Consider the following 19,486-nt stretch of genomic DNA (forward strand, 5'->3'; position numbering starts at 1 on the left):
TATACTAAAGTAACACTTCTTAAAGTTTAAGGGTATGATTGCAAAAGTGATAAAAGATCAGGAGTGGTAAGTGAAGTTTTTTCTTTAATAATTGCACATAGTTTTGTGTTTACAATGACCTGTTTAATAATCGAATCGAGTTTAATCGAGCCGAGCTTGAACATATTCACGAGTTACTTTGTTTATTTACCGCCCTAATCTTAGTGACACCCTCATCCCAAATAAAAATAAAAAAAACAAAACGAAAGGCGGATGGGTCTCAATTAGGATAGAAAAACACAAGGAAAAAAAGAAGAAAAAAAGAAGAAGAAGATTTCTCTATTTTGAAGATTATTTTTGTCCACAACTTAAGAAATGGTAATGATATATATTTTACTTCCATCTCACTCTCACCTCAATGGCTGATATGAGAGTTCTCATAAGTCCTTGATATTTTTTTTTTTAATAAATGTTGATTCAAAGGGTGATGGACATTGCCCCATTACCCCAGTAGAATGGGAGTTGAGTATTTTTTTTTTGACATGTCTACATAAAAGGGAGAGGGGAGATTCGAACTAGTGACCTTCGCTTCATGAGAGTTGGGTATTTAAAATTGAATAATGACGTGACTTTTTAAAAAATGACGTGACTTTTAAAATCAACATTGAATAGATATTACTATTCAACGGTGACTCGAAGATAAGAGGGACACACAAGTTCTGAAATTCCAAATTTCACAAAAATTAGGCGGATTTTTTTATGACCCGGATCCGGCCCGATCCATCCGGGTTTGGAAAGTCCGAAAACACAAAATTCTGAAAACCATTCACTGGAGAGAGGCGACCCCAATATCTTCTTTCTGGTATTTTTGGAACCATTCTGTGTTTCCCCAACAATTGTAGTGATTTCGGCAGCAAAATGGCCACGCAACCGCAGATATTTACAGGGTTAACCCTGGCCTCAACGCCTGCCTCTTTGTTCCAGCCCTCATCTTCAAGCTCTCACAGTCTGTGTATGGTCAGGAAGCCCCTCACGACGTCGTTTTTCGGTCGCGGAGGTATGTGCCTTTTGATAATACTACTCCGTGGATTAGCGGGCAGGCCGTAGTTTTTTTTTTTTTTAGTTCATTTTTTTTTTCCTTCTTTTTGGTTCTTATATGTGTTTCACTTTACACTCTGTTTGGTTGCTTAGTAGAGAAAAGAAAAGAAAAGAAATATTGAACTGACTTAATCCAAATGGTTGCACTAGACTTAGTAAAGTAGAGTTCTTTTTTTCTTTGTTGGGTCTCAAATTATGGAAAATGTGCTATTAAATGTTTTGAATTTTAATTGTTCTCTCTCCCTCTCTCCCTATGCATTTGCTCAGCAATGTGATAGAGCTGTAGTGAGTTTTGGAAAGTAGTCTCTGGAATGAATCCACTATCTTTATTTTTTTTTGAAAAATTCATTCAATTTGTGATCTTCTTGTTATGTATTTTGGCGGCTAAGTTCTGGTTTAATTGCTTAATTATAGAATTTTGGTGAAGTTATTGATACTCATGTATTTATGAAGGAAATTTGGTATTTCAGATTTTCAAACTTCGTTTATTCATGTTTTTGGAGCTATTTTTCTGATATGTTATGACGGTTTGCCCATCTGGCTGTGCCTATGTTAATATAAGTTCACTGTTGATATGTAGTTCTACAATTAGTAGCTAATGCCAGAATTACGATAAAGAAGGAACTATCTTAAATAGTGTCAAATAAGTATATATGTGGGAACAATATGCTTATTGATGTGGATTTTATATTGATGAGACAGTACAGAACAAAAGGAGAATAACAGCAAAAATGTTTAGGTGTCACTGTTTGAGACAATAATGCGAAACAATAACTATAGTCAAGTGATGATTTTTTTCCCTCTGACTCCATTATCTTTTTATCTTTTTTGATAACTGAATCAATCTCACTAAAGGCATAGAGGGGTGCAACCCTAATACACATGAAGTATATAAGAGAAACCTCCTATTAAGGAGATAAGGAAGAAAAAAAATAATCCAAAAATTCAGAAAAACTAGAAAAATGCAGAATAATATACACTGCAATCCATGTTTAAAGAGATTTAAACGTGACATTCTTTAGCTCTTCCATCGAAATCTCGCGATCTTCAAAGCACATTGAATTCTTCTCTCTCTATATGTACCACCTTAAACACAAATATGCCTTCCTCCAAGCTTCTAAAATGTTATGATTTCCCAATTGACCTCTTCAACATGCCAACAACTCTATTACATTTCTAGACATGGAGTAATTTTAGAAGTCCATCTTGTGTCCCTAAAAAAACGATGTGGCTTTTAAATGGTGATTTTAAAAATCAAATTCTTTTTGGAGGGACACAAGGGGAACTTCTAGCATTACTTTTAGGCATGACCCATTCTACACCAAAGGCGAAAAATTGAAGTTCATGTTTCTCTTGCCACTTCACAGTGAAGAAGAAAATTATCTATGGACTCCTCACTCCCCTAGCACTTACAACACTAATCCACCACTATGATTTTCCTCATGCTCAGGTTATCCAAAGTCAATATCTTCCCTACTGCCGTCGTTCACAGAACTCCACTATCAAAAGAGCCTTAACTCTCTAGATACTTTTCCAAGGAAATGGGAACCAACAAGAATAAACAACGCATGATAATTGAACTTACTTCAGACTTTCTCTTGGTTGGGATTCAACAAATTTTATCCTCACCATCTTGTCTCAATTTGAGAGAGTACAATAAATCAAAGAATGCATTCACCAAGTCCACCTTCCAATCTTGTACAGGTCCAATAGAAGATAAATTCAATTAAAGATTTCCATTAGAAATCTGCATGTGATCCGCCACCCACACCTCCTAATACTGCACAATACTAAACAATTCTGGAATAGTTACCTTCTGGGCTGGTACCCACACCATAATCATGCCAAAACCTGATCTTGGTTGCATCTCCCATTTCATATGTAACAAATCTTGAATAAACTCCCCACCCTCTTCTTATATATTTCCACACTTCCACTCTGAAGAGTCCCACGACCTCCTTAGAACACTAGCCTTCACTCGTGCTATCATATTTGATTTCCACCACCAATCTCCACAAAGCCTCCATAGCATAACGCCATAATTATTTCCCCAGGAGAGCTTGGTTAAAATGAATCAAATTTCTTACCCCCAAAGCACCAGTTAGCATTGGAAAACAAATATTTGAGCAATTGATTAAATGAAACTTAAACACCAATTCCACCCCACAAAAAAGTTCATATGAAGTTTTTCAATCCTTTTAGCCACACAATCAGAATGGGGAACATGGACAAATAATAAGTTGGTAAATTGAATAGAGTACTTTTAATCAAGGTCAACCTGCCTTTGTTTGACAAATAAAGCCTATTCTAACTAGCTAAACAATGTTCCATTTTTTTTTTTTAAATGTCATTCCATATGGATGTATTCTTATATGATGTTCCCAAAGGAAGACCCAAACACATCATCGACAAAAAAGCCACCTTACTCCCAAGAATACTAGTCAAACTTTCTACATTGTCCACATCTCCTACTAGAACTATCTCTGAGTTAGATAAGTGAATCTTCAACTCTGAAAATACTTCGAAACATAAAAAGAGACAACACAAATGACGGAGTTGTTCACGATTAGCCACATAAAAAATCAAAGTGTCATCCCCAAACAACAGATGAGACACTAGAAGCTCGTCATTATTCCTCGACCCCGCCGAAGAACTTGATAAAAGCACCCTATCCACTGTAGCATACATCATCCTACTCAGAGTCTCCATAACAACCACAAACAATAGAGGAGATAAATGATGGTCTGTCTCAATCCACGAGAACTACTAAATAATCTAGAGGGAGCATCATTCATAAGAAGGGGGAACCGCACTGTAGAAGTACAATGACCTATCCAAGCTCTCCATTTCCCCCCAAAGCCATTTTCCTTCAACAAGTACGACAAAAACTCTCAATTAACTTGATCCTAGGTCTTCTCTAAGTCCGATTTACATAACATGTTAGGTTCCCTTGATCTAATTCGACTATGAAGATATTCGCTAGTTACCAAAATGATTCTAGAATCTGTCTCCCCCTAATAAATGCATTATGAGAACTAGAAATAATCTACTCCAACACTGTTTTCAACCTGTTCGCTAGTACCTTAGATATGATTTTATAAACACCACCCACTAGATTAATAGGACGTAAGTTCTTAATATCCATAGTACCGGCTTTCTTGGGGATAAGAGAAATAAATGTTGCATTGATGCTCTTCTCAAACTTCTCTCGGCTTTAAAAATCCTGAAATACAGGCATGATATCCTCTTTAAGGGCCTTCCAACAAGTCTGAAAAAAGGCCATGGAGAAACCATCAGAGCCCGGGGCCTTATCATCATTCAGAGGTCTCACCACTTCATACACCTCACTCTCCTCAAAATATCTTTCCAAGAACCCAACACCAATGGAATTGAATGAAAGGCCATCTAGCTTTGGCCTCCAATTGAACTATTATGAATTTAAAGTTGATTACAAAATTGCACAATGTGCTCCCTTATTTTTGTAGAATCTAAAGATAGGGACCATTAACAACTAAAGAATCCATGGTGTTATTTCTTCTATTCGAACTTGCCACCCAATGAAAAAAATTAGTGTTCTTATCTCCCTCTCTCAACCAAAGAACCCTTAACTTCTGCCTCCGGTTCCTTTCTTCAAAAAGAATAAACCTCTCCAAGTCCTTAGAAATTTCTTCCTTTCTCAACCTATCATCCTCAGTTAAGGGTCTACCTTCTGCAATGATATCAAGCTATCGGATACCATGTAATGGTTCAAGAAAAAGCGTTGGCCACATCTACGCTATCATCCTTGCGCTATCACCCTAAAAAGATTAGTTAATTTAGAGCTTCCCTAGAATTCCCTATTAAATTGAGTTTCACCTAGTAACTAAACAGTGTGAGATTTAGCACTCATGAGTATCTTTATAAAAAACTTATTTTATGTGGGCTACTCATCTCTTTCTAATATGGAACTAGGGTATTACAAACTCCCCCTCCCTTAAACCCTTGATGTCCTTGTCAGGGCCAGGTCATGCGGTGCTCTAGTACCAGATGGCCAGGGTTATTAGGTTGCTCTGATACCATTTTTAATTCTATGTGGGCTACTCATGTCTTCCCAATTGGGATTGGGGTGTTACAGACCATCCACTAAATCCTTTTTCTTCTTCCCAACATTACCAAAAATCTTTCATTCCATTTTTTTCAAATCCTTTTTCAAGGCTTTGAACTTGCATTTCAACACAAAACTAGAGGAACCCTGAAAACTGTATGATCTCCACCATGTTTTCACCTGGTCTACAAAGCCTTATGACTTCAGCCACATATTCTCAAACTTAAAATACAGACTTCTCCTATTCAAAACCCCACAATCAAGCATCAATGTAAGTGACCCGACAAAATTCTAGGGAGTCTCCTTTGAATGACATCAGGAAACTATTGTTCCCAATTAGGACAGAGCAGAAACCTATCAATTCTAGACCAACACTGAGGATGAAAGGTTGATGTGCATCTGTTAGCACCATTTGATTCAAACAAAAAAATTGTACTTGGCAAACTATTTTTGGGAAATATGTGAAGCTGGGTTGTTGACTACCTTCTCCCAAGTAAATTTGTCTTTCAATTAGTCCACAAACATAAGAAGTTCTTCATGCAAAGAAGGAATTATGGATCATGACATGGAGATGACCACTTTTGAAGAGTTGCAACTTGCACGTGCTGAATAATTGGTAAGGAGCTCTGCAAAGTAAAGTTCTCTAAGACTAGTGCACAAACATATGAAGTTCCTCAAGCAAAGAGTGACTTATGGTCATGCCATATACAAGGATATGGCCACATTTGACCTGTTGCACGTGCTGAATACTTGGAAAGAATTTTGCTTTTAATTAATCTTTCAATGAATAAATTGGATTTTCTTTTATTGACTGGATCTTATTAAGTATTTTTCTTTGATAAATAAAATACATTTGAAGTATCTGTTTGATTAATTAGTATATGCATGTCTACATACAACTTACTGATACAGCCAAAAAAAAAAAAAAAAAAAAAGAGAGAAAAAAAAGACTGCCACCTCTTGCTCTTTTTATGAGTTTGAAGCTTCTAATTGGAATGGGATTTCTCATAGGAGTTAGTTTTCTGGAGTTCTATTGTTCAATTTTATTTTTTTATTTTATTTTTTATTTTTTTATTTTATTTGCATATCGTGAGTTTTAGGTATCAACTATCACCTTGACACAATTCTAAAAGTAAAACTACTTAATTTCAATACTTTGATTGAACTTCCTTGCAAGAATTGTAATCTCTCTCTCTCTCTCTCTCTCTCTCTCTCTCTCTCTCTATGTGCAATTTCACTTGTATTTCCTGTATAAACCCCTCACCTAGGAAATATTTATTTTTCTGACAGTAAAAGTTACGGGGATAAGAATTGCAGCTTCGAACCAATCCCGTAGTCGACAAAGGGGAGGTGCTCTTGGTGCTGGTATGAACCTTTTTGACCGGTTTGCTAGAGTTGTCAAGGTGAGATTTCAGGAATTCGTCACATGCATTCGCGTAAAATTAGTATTGTATGCTTATCATGAGGCTACTAACTGGTATTTGTTATATAATACATATTTTCTTTGTTCTCTTGGACTGCTGCGTTCCTAGCTCCATTAGTGATTAGCTTTAATGATTTCCTTGTTTTTTTCTTCTTCTCCTTCTTAGCCGCTTTTCTTGTATACTCCCTGTGTACTTGACTGCACTTTGCGTTTTTCTAATGATATTACTCTTGTAAAAAAAATAATAATACATATAATATGATTTAGTTCTCTCCTATTGGCAGTCATATGCAAATGCAGTTATAAGTTCCTTTGAAGATCCGGAGAAAATTTTAGAACAAACAGTTCTTGAAATGAATGATGACTTGACAAAGATGCGTCAGGCCACTGCACAAGTAAGCATCAATTGTTCTATCCCCATTCTATTAAATTGTTTTACTCAGACCTTTCTTTATCTTTCATTAACCCTTTTTTGTTCTTCTATTTCCCAAAATAGAAAAAACTACAAACTGTATTCTACTGCTCACCAAACATGTGGGTGACATATTAAACGCATTATGGACTTAGATATCTGATTAATTTTCCCCACTATTCATTGCCAGTGTGTAACATCTGCTATTTTCTCCCCTCCAGTTTCATGTTTAAAATTGGTGCTTCTTTTTTATTTTTATCTTTTTTGTGAGAAGGTTTTGGCATCTCAAAAGCAGTTGGGAAATAAGTATAAGGCTGCACAAGAAGCTTCTGAAGATTGGTAATATATGAGTGTGTGTATCATCTTGATTTTCTAGGCATACTGATAACGCATGATAACTGTGTGCCTTTGTTCAATATAGGTACCGTAAGGCACAATTTGCTCTTCAGAAAGGAGAAGAGGATCTTGCACGTGAAGCTCTAAAGAGGCGTAAATCTTATGCTGTAAGTTTTCATCTTTCTAAAAGAGTTTATGCTAGGAGTTCATATTTGTTATTTTGGACTTATAATGAACATTCTCAATGAATTTGAAAGGTAAAATGCTAGAAACTGATGAATATTGAATAATCATTTGTATTGTTTCTTGCTCATTTTTCTTACATTTCTGCTTCTGTAAAATATTCCTTTTTTTTTTTACCCACAGTGCTTACATAGATTGCATAGATCCAGCCTATGCATTATAAGATCACATTGGTGAGTGAAGTTCCTCATCTCTGCAAAAGAATTTGTAAAAGAAAAAAATCTGAAGCAATTAGTTTTATAAAAATGTTAAGATGCTGTAATGAGGGTTTACAATGGAAGATGATAATTGGAATCACTTTTCAGGGATGTGTGTTACCAAATTAACTTGAATTTGAGGGGTTAGGCAAATTATAGACCCTGACTTACATATTATGGTTCAACAAAATATCTTGATGAATATGAAAACTCTTTCATTTTTCATGATTCTTATGTCTACCTCCAATGCAGGCAGCCAAGATATCTTAAAAAGGGTTAGCAAATAGAAGAATTTTGGACTCATGTTGCCACTTGCCACTAGGCTGAGGAGCTGAATCTATACAGTTTAGCCCATTAGATATTGCTATTGTGTATATCAGAAAAAAACATTTACAACAAAAAGAATTACAATATGTAGAATTGACTCTTATTTGTTGTTTGTTTGCTGATGCAAGCGGGTGCAACTGAAAAAGTGGTACTATGTGGGGATACCTTGGAATCTGGACCATAGTAATGCAACATTCAAAAGGATTTGGTGCACCCGATAATGATTATGCTTAAATTTTTTTGCAGGATAATGCTAATGCTTTGAAAGCTCAACTCGATCAACAAAAAGCTGTTGTTGAGAATCTTGTCTCTAATACACGGGTATGTTAATATCTATTTTCTTATGCATTATTTATATCATCATATGGTTATTTTGATAGACAATAATGTTTGAAATACTATTGCCAACCAAGAGTGCATCGCCGTTGTTTTGGTATTGTTGAGCCCTGGCTTTGTTGGATGCCATTGAGGAAGATTTTCATCGGGGTAGTATGGGGAAGCGGTATAAGTTCAAAGGAAGGAGAGAACTGCAGAATCTGAAGAGCTCCATAAACTACGACGTTGCGAGTGTGCAATCTAGGAGTAGGAGAGGAAAGGCTCAGGTTCTGTAGTTTGTGGGTTGCTTGTGGACTGCGGGTGTTGTGTTTTAGGGTGTAGGTTCCTGTGGGTTTTTGGGTGGGTTTCTTGTGTGTTCCTTGTGGGTTGGATTGGGGTTCTTTGTGCTTGTAGGCTTAGGTTCTTGTGGGTTTGTTTGGTGGGTTTCTTTCTTTCTTTCCTTTTTTTTTTTTTTTTTTTTTTTTTTTTTTTTTTTTTTTTTTTTTTTTTTTCGTTTTCCAGCATTGCGTTTTCTCTTGTATACTGTTGGTGTACTAAAGGGCGCCTGACGCTTTTAATAAAACCAGGTTATTACTTATCAAAAAAATATTATAAGTCATGCAATAGCATGTGTAAAAGCCATGTTTTTCCTTGAGGTGTAAAACTTTAAAGTAAACAGAAAGCAGAGAGAAAACATTTTTACTTGGATCTTCTTTTTGTTGGTTAGAATGCATTTAACTGGTTCTTGTCTGGCAAAAATTGGTATTATTGGTTATAGCTATCCTGAGATTTTACTTATAGGAGGGGAAAAAACAGTTATCATGAGAACCATGAAGAACTGAGGAGAGAAGCTGTGATTGTTTTAATAATAGATTGTAAGTTACGCAGCTTTAACTTGTACTTCAAATGAAAAACAAGAAGTTGGGAAGAACCAAGGCAATTAGTTCTACCTGTTTCCTATTCTATCAAAACCAGCCAAAAGGCTAAAGTTGATGAGATCGATTTTATTTGGTGTCCAGAGACTGACAGATGAACTTTGCCATGTAACTGGTTGAATTTGCAATCTTTAGTTATTCTGACTTTTACCATGCTATTGAGCATAATTAGTATACATCAAGGAATTTAATGAAATTGCTTTCTATAAATTTCGTTTGTGTAGCTTTTGGAGAGTAAGATACAGGAAGCAAGATCCAAGAAAGATACCCTGAAAGCACGTGCTCAGTCTGCAAAGTTTGTCTTCCACCACCTTAACCTATTGCTATGTGCTTTTACCTATTCTTTGCCTCCCTAATGTTGCCAATAATTGCCACTTTCGAGTTCAGGACTGCAAGCAAAGTGAGCGAGATGTTGGGGAATGTCAATACAAGTAATGCTCTTTCAGCTTTTGAAAAGATGGAAGAAAAAGGTGAGTCATTTAGATGGTCGGAATCACTCTAAATCCACATTTACCTATTTGGGATAAAAGCTATACACCCCCCCCCCCCCCCCTTCTTTTTTGGGGTTGCATATCAGTCCCCTCCCTCTTCCCCAGGGTGCTGCAGAAAGAATTGATTTATTAAGTTGGCCTTTATCCTTTAGAAAGAAAAAAAAATAAGTTAAATGAAAAAAATCTTTATTCCATGTAGAAAATGCCACTGGTTCTTGAATCCACTCATTCCTATTCTCAAAATAGTTTACCATTGTCATGTGGCATAATGTACTCTGATTTCAGACTATATCTTCTTATATATATAGGGTTTTAGTCGAGACATTTTAGTTTTCTTATGATGCTTCCAAGTTCCACCGCCTTGAGTGCGAATGCAGTTGATTTAAATGAACTTTCATGGGACACATGGAAAAGAGCATGATACAAGACATTGAATATCGTGAAACATCAGGAGACCATAAAAAGAGGGGAGAGAGTGATTTTCATTTAATCTGTGAAAGGGGAGAAAAAGAGCCTTCTTTTTTTTGGGGGTCATTTCTTCATTTCTTTTGACTAGTCAACTGAAAAATGCTCTAAAATAACTCACTACATTTTATGTTTGTCGCTGGTGAGCATCCCAGGAGTACATGCCATGGTTGGCTAAAATTTGAAATTCCAAAGGTTTAATATATGAACTTGTCATGTCTTAATAAGAATGTACCACCGGAAGCATGTTCAAATAGCACCAATTTATGCACATCTTTTGTTTCTTTCTTTATTTTTTGTTTTTTATTTATTTATTTTTTTTATAAGTAATCGCAAGTACATTTAGAAAGTGCAAAGGCACAACCCATGTACACAGGATGTATACAAGAGAGACACCTAGCTAGAAAAAGAGAAAAAAATCTAGAAAAACTTGAAAGCTAGAAATATTAAAATCCAAGGCAGCAGCCCAAAAGTTAAGTGTCTTAAAGAAAAAAGTCTTTAATGTCACCGATGCTTGCACATGATCCTAAAAATTCCAATAATTTCTTTCCCTCTAAAGACATCACATAAGGCTGGATGGTATCATCTTCCATATTGCATCAAACCGAAGCCTACCAGCTTGCCCTCTCCAGTATGCGAAAAGGCCTACCACTCGACTAGGCATAACCTAAGCCATCCCTAAACTGCTGAAGATAGTGTTTGAAAGAGCACTGAAAATCTCACAATAGAGTAGAAGGTAATCTATTGGCTCCCCACTCTTCTTACATATGCAGCACCAATCAACTACAATGATATTCCTCTTCCTAAGGTTGTCCATGGTGAGGATCTTCCCTAATGTAGCGAACCAAGCAAATAACGCCACTCTCTAAGGAACCTTATTCTGCGGAATACTCCTCCAAGGGAAATAAGTGCTATCAAGGGGAACAAGAACATTGTAGTATGATCTAACATCGAACAACCTTCTCTTGGAAGGTACTCAACAAAGCTTGTCTTCATCATCATATCTCAATATGAAGGAATAAATTGAAGAATGAGTCTAAGAGATCCCCCTCCCTATTGTGAGTTGCTCTAAGAAAGTTAACATTTTAATGGTAAGAGGCACTAGAAAGATCCAAATGGTTTGCCAAGGTAACTTCCTTGAATTGGGCAATACTAAACAAATCCAGGAAAGTGATCCTTGAGAGCTTGATCCCCACACTATATGTCATGCCCTAATCTAATTTTGGAGCCGTCACCTACTTCAAATCTAGTATGACTAGAAAGCTCTCTCTCGCCTCACCTGATTTTTTTCCAAAGCCTTATCTCATACGATCTATGGATCTCATTTGAACACCACCCACCGCATAAGTTGCCATATTTGGAATCCACAACCACCCTCCATAATGCCTCTTTCATGAGCAGAGCGCCAAAGCCACTTCCCCAAAAGAGTTTGCTTGAACAAAAGTAAATTTTGGACCCCCAACCCACCTTAAGAAATTGGAGTACATATCTTAGGCCAGCGAACCAAGTGGAATTTGTACTCTTCACCAATTCCACCCCACAAAAAATCCCATTGCAACTTTTCTATGTGATTGGCAAAACCAATCGGGAGGGGAAAAAGAGACATGAAGTAAGTAGACAGATTAGATAAGGTGCTTTTAATCAAGGTAACTCTCCCACCCTTTGACAAGTACATCCTCTTCCATCTAGTAAAACAACGATCTATCTTCTCAATAATGTCGTCACTAATGGATTTGGATGAAGCTCTTAAGGAAAGGCCCAACTATTTCATAGGCAAAGAAGATACACTACAACCTAAAATGCTAGCCATACCTTCAACATTAATGACATTGCCAACAGGGACAAACTCAGATTTAGCCAGATTAATCCTCAAGCCTGAAACCCCTTCAAAGCATAAAAATGAACAACGCAAGTTATGAAGATGATCTAGATTTGCTCCACAAAAAATCAAGGTATTGTCTGCAAACAAGAACTACTAAAGAGATCCGACGGAGTGTCGTTTACCAATATAGAAAAGCGCGTCGAAGAGATACAATATGCTATCAAATTGCACCATTTCGACCCAAATCCGCATCTCCTCAGCAAATACAATAAAAATTCCCAATTGACATGGCTTAAGCATTTTCAATATCCAACTTGCACAACAAACCTGATTCCCCATATCTAATCCTACTATCAAGTCACTCATTGGCTATGAGAAGAGAGTCTAGAATATGCCTAATAGAACTTTGGCAACACTTTTGTATAGTCCACCCACTATGCACATCTTAAAACTTAAAATACAGGTTACAGTAGTCTTCATTGCCTAATATGGTTTTTTTATTTTTTATCACCAGAGTATGTAACCAGGTCATTCTTTGCATAATATCTTAATTCTGCTGCAGTGTTGGTCCGTGAAGATTCAATCTTGATATATCATACCAATTCTATTTATTATTCCTATTTAAATTTTATCGATTGTTTTTATCTTGATAGTGATGGCAATGGAATCCCAAGCAGAAGCTCTTGGTCAATTGACTACTGATGATCTTGAAGGAAAGGTACTCATGATGTTCATTTCTTTTTGTCTCATTTTTATTTTATGCATCTAGATCAGTGATTACCTTAGTGAAGAAAGATGAGAGTAAGTCCCTGTAACTATTGTGACTAGTTATTTTTAGGTTCTTTAGGAAGTCTAATCTGGAAGAAAGTCGATAAGTAAAGCTCAGTGCCCTATGTGGAAATTCATTTGGACATGTATATGTCAAATTGGACTGAATAATAATTGGAATAATAACGGAAGCAAGACAGAGAAAAGAGATAGGGGATTTACGTGGTTCGGTCTATGACCTACGTCCACAGGGTAAAGCCCAATGGGCTACGTTGTGATCTTATTAACTTGTCCTGTCTACAATACAAAAGTCCCTATTTATAGGGTTCAGAGTAAATACTAATATGGTAATCAAATCCCCATGATTTGATTACAATTCACCGTAAATAGAGAATATTACAATGTCAACCAAATAAGGAATATACAGAAAATATAATATATTTTCCATATATTCTAACATCCCCCCTCAAACTCAAGATAGAAGATTCTGAAATCTTGAGTTTGATTCTTCTTCTTTCTCTGAACGGGAACTACTCCCCCTGAACGACCAAAGGCAACAGAAACCTTGAACATGAACTACTTCCCCTGAAAACCTTGAACGGGAATACTCCCCCTGAAAAACTTGGAATCACTGATCAAAATCAGATCATACCCAGAATCGCCGATTGGAATCGACTACTACCGAGAACCGTCGGGCAACGGCTGAACAATAGATAAACGCCCGAAATCACCGATCAGAATCGGCTACTACCAAAATCGCCGATTGGAATCGACTACTACCGAGAACCGTCGGGCAACGGTTGAACAATAGATAAACACCCGAAATCACCGATCAGAATCGGCTACTACCAAAATCACCCATAGGAATCGGCTACTACCAAAATCGAAGGGGACTTCCTCATTCGGAACCTGTCCACACCAAAGAATTCCACGACTGTGGAATGATACCACACCAAGGATTCCACGCTCATCGTGGAATGACACCACACCAAGGGACCGCATGAACCGGCCGCTGATTCACCCAAACTACTGCTTCAGAACTTCTTTTTCTTTTCTTCTTCTTCTTTTTTTTTTTTTTAAGCAACTCCTGGAGAAAGCACCGCACCACACGTAGCCCATGTTCACCTAATAATCAACCATGTACACTGCACCGCACCAGACTGTACCAAATCCACGTTCACCGTCACCACAGAAAAATTACCTAGAAAAAAAAATTTCAATGCACAGAATCCTGAATCGCACCCTTCAAAAAAATTGCGTCACACCACACGTTGTACGCCAAACAGAAATTCACGACAAACTCCTTCAAAGAAACACAAAACCTGACCTTTTTTTTTTTTTTTTTTTTTTTTTTTTTTTTTTTTTTTTTTTTTTGAGCCTTCATACCACCGAAAATTTTGGGAAAATACTTCAAAGGTAGACCAACCAACAAATCACCAAACGCCGATAGCACCAAATTACCGGAAAGAGTAACAGAACCAGCATCAAAGCATCGAAAAGAATAACAGAACCAGAACACCGATAGCTACCAGCCCAGATCACCGGAAACTACCAGACCGTTGACCCCAGCAGGCCAGATCACTGGAAACGCTCCTGTCCACCACAGATCGCCGGAGACCACCTCAACAGAGATGGCCGACACCTAGAAACCCAGCACCCACCGAAACTGCCTGAACAACAAATCTTCACACCACGCACAAAATCGTACCCACGATCGTCCGCCCTCACACACAGCAGGTCACGAAGAAGACACACCTACAGGAGCAGCACGGCAAGACAGACACGGCCAGACCACAGAGCAACACCGAACCACCGGAAAAAGGGGACCGAACAACCTAGGACCACTGAATCAGAAGACTTCGCACCACGCCACAGACCAGAACGCACAAGACTTCGTGCAAAACAGAAACGCTGACAACCACCGAACGCCGATAGCCGAATCACCGGACGCACAAGACTTCGTGCAAAACAGAAACACCGACAATCAAATCTTCGAACGCCGATAGCAACCAAAACAGAAAAGGTTGAGAATGCCAAACCACTGTGAAATACCAACCAATCGGCTGAGAAACCAAGAGAATCACAAGAGACTGCTCGACCAAAAAAAATTCCAAGAACACGTCGGCCAACACCCAGGAAAAAAATCACCCAAGAGAATTGGGGCTCTGATACCATGTCAAATTGGACTGAATAATAATTGGAATAATAACGGAAGCAAGACAGAGAAAAGAGATAGGGGATTTACGTGGTTTGGTCTATGACCTACGTCCACAGGGTAAAGCCCAAAGGGCTACATTGTGATCTTATTAACTTGTCCTGTCTACAATACAAAAGTCCCTATTTATAGGGTTCAGAGTAAATACTAATATGGTAATCAAATCCCCATGATTTGATTACAATTCACCGTAAATAGAGAATATTACAATGTCAACCAAATAAGGAATATACGGAAAATATAATATATTTTCCATATATTCTAACAGTATATACAGATAGTATATCTATATTGATGTAGGTTATAATCTGAATCTGAAGTTTAATGTGGCTCTCCGAGTCAAAAGTTCAGATGCTGGTATTTTTGGAGTTCAAATGGTGTTCAGTGCGCCCCTTTGCGCTTTTTAATGAAATTATTACTTATAAAAAAAAAAAAAAAAAATGGTGTTCAGTGCAGCTGTTCTTGTAGTGCTATTTTCCAAGCTCTCTTACCTGATAAAAAAAATTCACCAAGTCATTGAGTAGTGGTCCAACATCTTTGACATATTATTTTGATTGAACTCTGCTTCATTTTATTGAAATTCCTCATCATAGGACATGTAACCTAACAGGCCATGTTATGGTGTGATGAGACATGGATGCAGTATTTGCAATGCCTTTATAAGGAGTATTGGGAAATGAGTATCCGATAATTATGATGAATGATCATTCCTTAACCCAAAGAGTGGAGGTTCACTGGGCTTGAGGAGGCCTGAGTTTATCATGTATCTCCACAACCAGGTAGTGCAGAGAAGAGGACTCACCAGAGGTTTTGGTTTTACAGTATAGTACTGATATTACGGTGAGGGGAATATGGATATCTTCTATCTTGGACTAATTGAGAGGTATGTGGGATGTCACAGCTTGTCAATACAGGCATGTACCAGTGATGTGAATGCCTTGGTGGAGACTGGCATATCTTTGCAGTCCATACAAGTACTAGGATTGATATTGGTTTAATGGGAAGACTGCCATTGTCTTGTTCTGCTCTGTGTGCTTAGACGTACCTGAGTCGAACTTTCTATTGTGTTCTAAATTATTTGTGTCACCCTTGTTTTGCAATTATTGATCTTTGGACTCATTAGTGGAATAGTGAGTTGGTTTTGACAAATATCATCTCACTAGTATGCACAGACACACAGCTGCTGTGCTGACATACACAGGTGTGCACAAGCATGGGTATGCCTATGCGCACATACCAAAGTGACACCAAATATTGTTAACATATTGGTCATGACCACAAGCCTCACAAAGTAGACAGGAAGCTCGAACTGGGAAGGTGACCTTGAAGATGGGCATGAATAAATGTGTACTGGCCATCCACCATGCTTTGATGGCCCTTCTATCCTTTCTATTGTTTATGAATAAGATGATTGAGAAACTTTGATTAACCTAAAAAGGAGAGGGGAAAGAGAGTAGAAAAATTGAGAGAAAGGAGATAATCAGCTGTGATGAAAATCATATCTGAAGTTGATATTAGTTTAATGGGAATACTGCCATGGTCTTGTCTTCCTCTGTGTGCTTAGACCTACCTGAGTCAAACCTTCTATTGTGTTCTAAATTATTGGAGTCACCCTTGTTTTGCAATTATTGATCTTTGGACTCTCTTCAGTGGAAACATTGAGGATTTGGAGAGGTCCTTGGAAGATATTCTATCCTCTTTCTTTCATACTTTGTACCTTTGGACTATAGCCTTTGTGTCACTTCTGTTATTAATTATGATGATTTTTTTGTTCATTTTTTTCTTTCTAGTTAGGTGTTTCCTTTCGTATGCTCCCAGTGTACTTATGGGCGCTTTACACTTTTAATAAGATCGGTTTGTTACTCAACAAAAAAAACCTATCTCACTTATACGCACAGAGACAACTGTTTGAATGTGCTGACATACACAGGTGTGCACAAGCATGAGTATGCCCATGCACACATACCAAAATAACACCAAACATTCTTAACATATTGGTCATGACCGCAAGCCTCACAAAGTAGACAGGAAGCTTGAACTAGGAAGGTGGCCTTGTGTTCTAAATGATTGGACTCACCCTTGTTTTGCAATTATTGATCTTTGGAAACTCTTCAGTGGAACAGTGAGTTGGTTTTGACAAATATAATCTCACTTATATGCACAGACACACAGCTGCCTGAATGTGCTGACATACACAAGTGTGCACAAGCATGCGTATGCCCATGCACAAATACCAAAGTGACACCAAACATTTTGGTCACGACCACAAGCCTCACAAAGGAGACAGGAAGCTCGAACTGGGAAGGTGGCCTTGAAAATGGTCATGAATAAAATGTGTACTGGCCAGCACGATGCATTGATGGCCCTTCTATCATTTTTATTGTTTATGAATAAGATGGTTGAGAAACATTGATTAATCTAAAAAGGAGAGAATGGACAAAAATTGGAAGAAAAAGGGGAAAGAGAGTAGAAAAATTGAGAGAAAGGAGATAAAGACAGGCATGATGAAAATCATGGCTGAAGTTACTCTTACACGCTAAATTACTTTTGAAATTGGAAGTAGGAGACGGTTCATTTGGTATTTGGTATGGAAGAGACCAATTGAAAAGTCAACTCAAGTTTTTTTACACATTTGTATAGTTAAGTTGTAAATTTGGCAATTCTTGTCTTATTTATGGATTTTATTGTAGGAAAGAAATGATTATTGAAAAGGTGAGTAGGGGCATGGCCTGTACAGGGCCTGGTGGCATAAATGGATCTATGTAGGTGACTATAATTTGTCGGGATTAGAGCGTAGTTTGTCTCAACTTATACCATGAGTAACTTTGCGTTTCACTTATGTAAAACATCATAATGATTTTAATAATGAAACAGCTTTTTGTCGCACATTTACCTGTTTAATTTCTGTATGGCTCTCAGAGCATCTCAAATCAATCATCGAACATTCGGTTAATTGTAATGCATGATGTACGCACTGCTAAATATTCATGTTCTCTATTTCATGCATATGAAAATATGGGTTTTACCTGCAATTGACGGTTCCTTTTGAAAATCAAACCTACCATCTTTACACTCAATATTTACGTTGCAGTTTGCTTTGCTAGAGGGCTCATCTGTTGATGATGATCTAGCAAACCTGAAAAAGGAACTATCTGGTAGCACAAAGGTATGCCTTATCCTTCCTTTTATATACTAGATTTTCTATGATTCAGCCAAGTCCTAGTTTTCCTTAACTTAAAAATTAATTTAAAACTTGATTGCTGCTCATTTGGGTTTAAAATTATGTGGGTTGCCCTTAGCGGCCAATTACATTTTTTTTTTTTAAAAAGAAAAAAGAAAAAGAAAAAGAAAAAAAGAATTATGTGGGTTGCGATTTTTTCTTTTTCCTTCGTTTTTCGAGGCAACCAAACAGAGGCAGGATGTAGAAATAAGGGAAAGAAAGTCTTTGACTGGGTTGAAAGCTCCCAACTTTCTACTTATTGTCCTTTTATTTTCTCGTCTGTTGCCAAGAAACTGGTGGGAGACAGAAGATTCAGTCTCGTTTGTTGTAAAATGCTAACATTTGTTTTTATTTTCTGCCTTCTCAACAACCCTGGACTTTGCCTTGTTTTTCTTCTTTTCCCCGACAGAAAGGAGAGCTTCCACCTGGAAGAACTGTCAGTACAAGTACGAACAAGGCATATCCTTTCCGAGATGCTGACATAGAAATGGAGCTTAATGAACTAAGGCAAAAAGCAAAGGATTTCTAGACTTTCTGTTTTGCCTGTCTTTTAGATTTCTTCTTTCAAACTCAGCATTGGTTTCATTTTGCCATAAGATTTAAAATTGTACAGCTAAAGGCCAAAGAGATTGACATTGTATAGCTGAAAGGCCAAGCTTAAATCAGTTATAGTGGTGTTTCATGTTTGGACGGGCATGTAATGAAGAGAGCTGCATGCTTTATGTATGATAAATCACATTTTCTTGTTCTAATTCTACGCATATGGTTAAGATTATCTCCACCTTGTTTTTGAATTGCATGTACCACAGCCTTTTAAGTAGATTTAGAATGATTCTGACAGTTCCTTTAATGTTGTCCAAACAAGCGTACAAACTGCAACACAGTCGGTGTCTGCTGTGGGCGCTATTGGACGCACTTGGTGACAGTGGGACCTGCAGCCCACCGAGTCAATAGGTGTTGTGGGTGGGCAGCAGTGCTGCACGTGGCTGGGACGTATAAGTATAGTTCGATAATTTTTGACACAATTTGTAAATTTGACACAACTCAAGTAAAAAATTAGTAAGTTAGAGTCAAAAGGTTTGACCGTTTAATTAAAGGGGTTGAGTTAGGGTTGATATATTTATACATGTTACATGCACATCTCTTGTACATCACT

At 37.4% G+C, this 19,486-nt stretch overlaps 1 protein-coding gene across 1 annotated transcript; it reads left to right on the forward strand.

Annotated features, from left to right (window-relative positions):
- Positions 1–809: 809 nt before the first annotated feature.
- LOC133879408 (membrane-associated 30 kDa protein, chloroplastic) lies at positions 810–19,105 on the forward strand. The gene is made up of 11 exons (XM_062317975.1): positions 810–1,036; positions 6,452–6,564; positions 6,869–6,979; positions 7,271–7,335; positions 7,418–7,499; positions 8,346–8,420; positions 9,574–9,644; positions 9,737–9,819; positions 12,781–12,845; positions 18,202–18,276; positions 18,740–19,105. The coding sequence occupies exons 1-11, from the start codon at positions 898–900 to the stop codon at positions 18,857–18,859; spliced, it is 999 nt and encodes a 332-aa protein (XP_062173959.1). The 5' UTR covers positions 810–897; the 3' UTR covers positions 18,860–19,105.
- The last annotated feature ends 381 nt before the right edge of the window (positions 19,106–19,486 follow it).

This window comes from Alnus glutinosa, chromosome 1 (genome assembly GCF_958979055.1).
Source record: "Alnus glutinosa chromosome 1, dhAlnGlut1.1, whole genome shotgun sequence".
In the NCBI taxonomy this organism is placed as follows: Eukaryota; Viridiplantae; Streptophyta; class Magnoliopsida; order Fagales; family Betulaceae; genus Alnus; species Alnus glutinosa.

What these genes read in the sequence shown, in the direction of transcription:
- LOC133879408 (XM_062317975.1), top strand. Translation starts at nt 898, where the DNA reads ATGGCCACGCAACCGCAGATATTTACAGGGTTAACCCTGGCCTCAACG. An exon ending in GGTTTGCTAGAGTTGTCAAG is followed by an intron (nt 6,565 to 6,868) that starts GTGAGATTTCAG and finishes TCCTATTGGCAG; the next exon opens with TCATATGCAAATGCAGTTAT. An exon ending in TGAAAAGATGGAAGAAAAAG is followed by an intron (nt 9,820 to 12,780) that starts GTGAGTCATTTA and finishes TTATCTTGATAG; the next exon opens with TGATGGCAATGGAATCCCAA.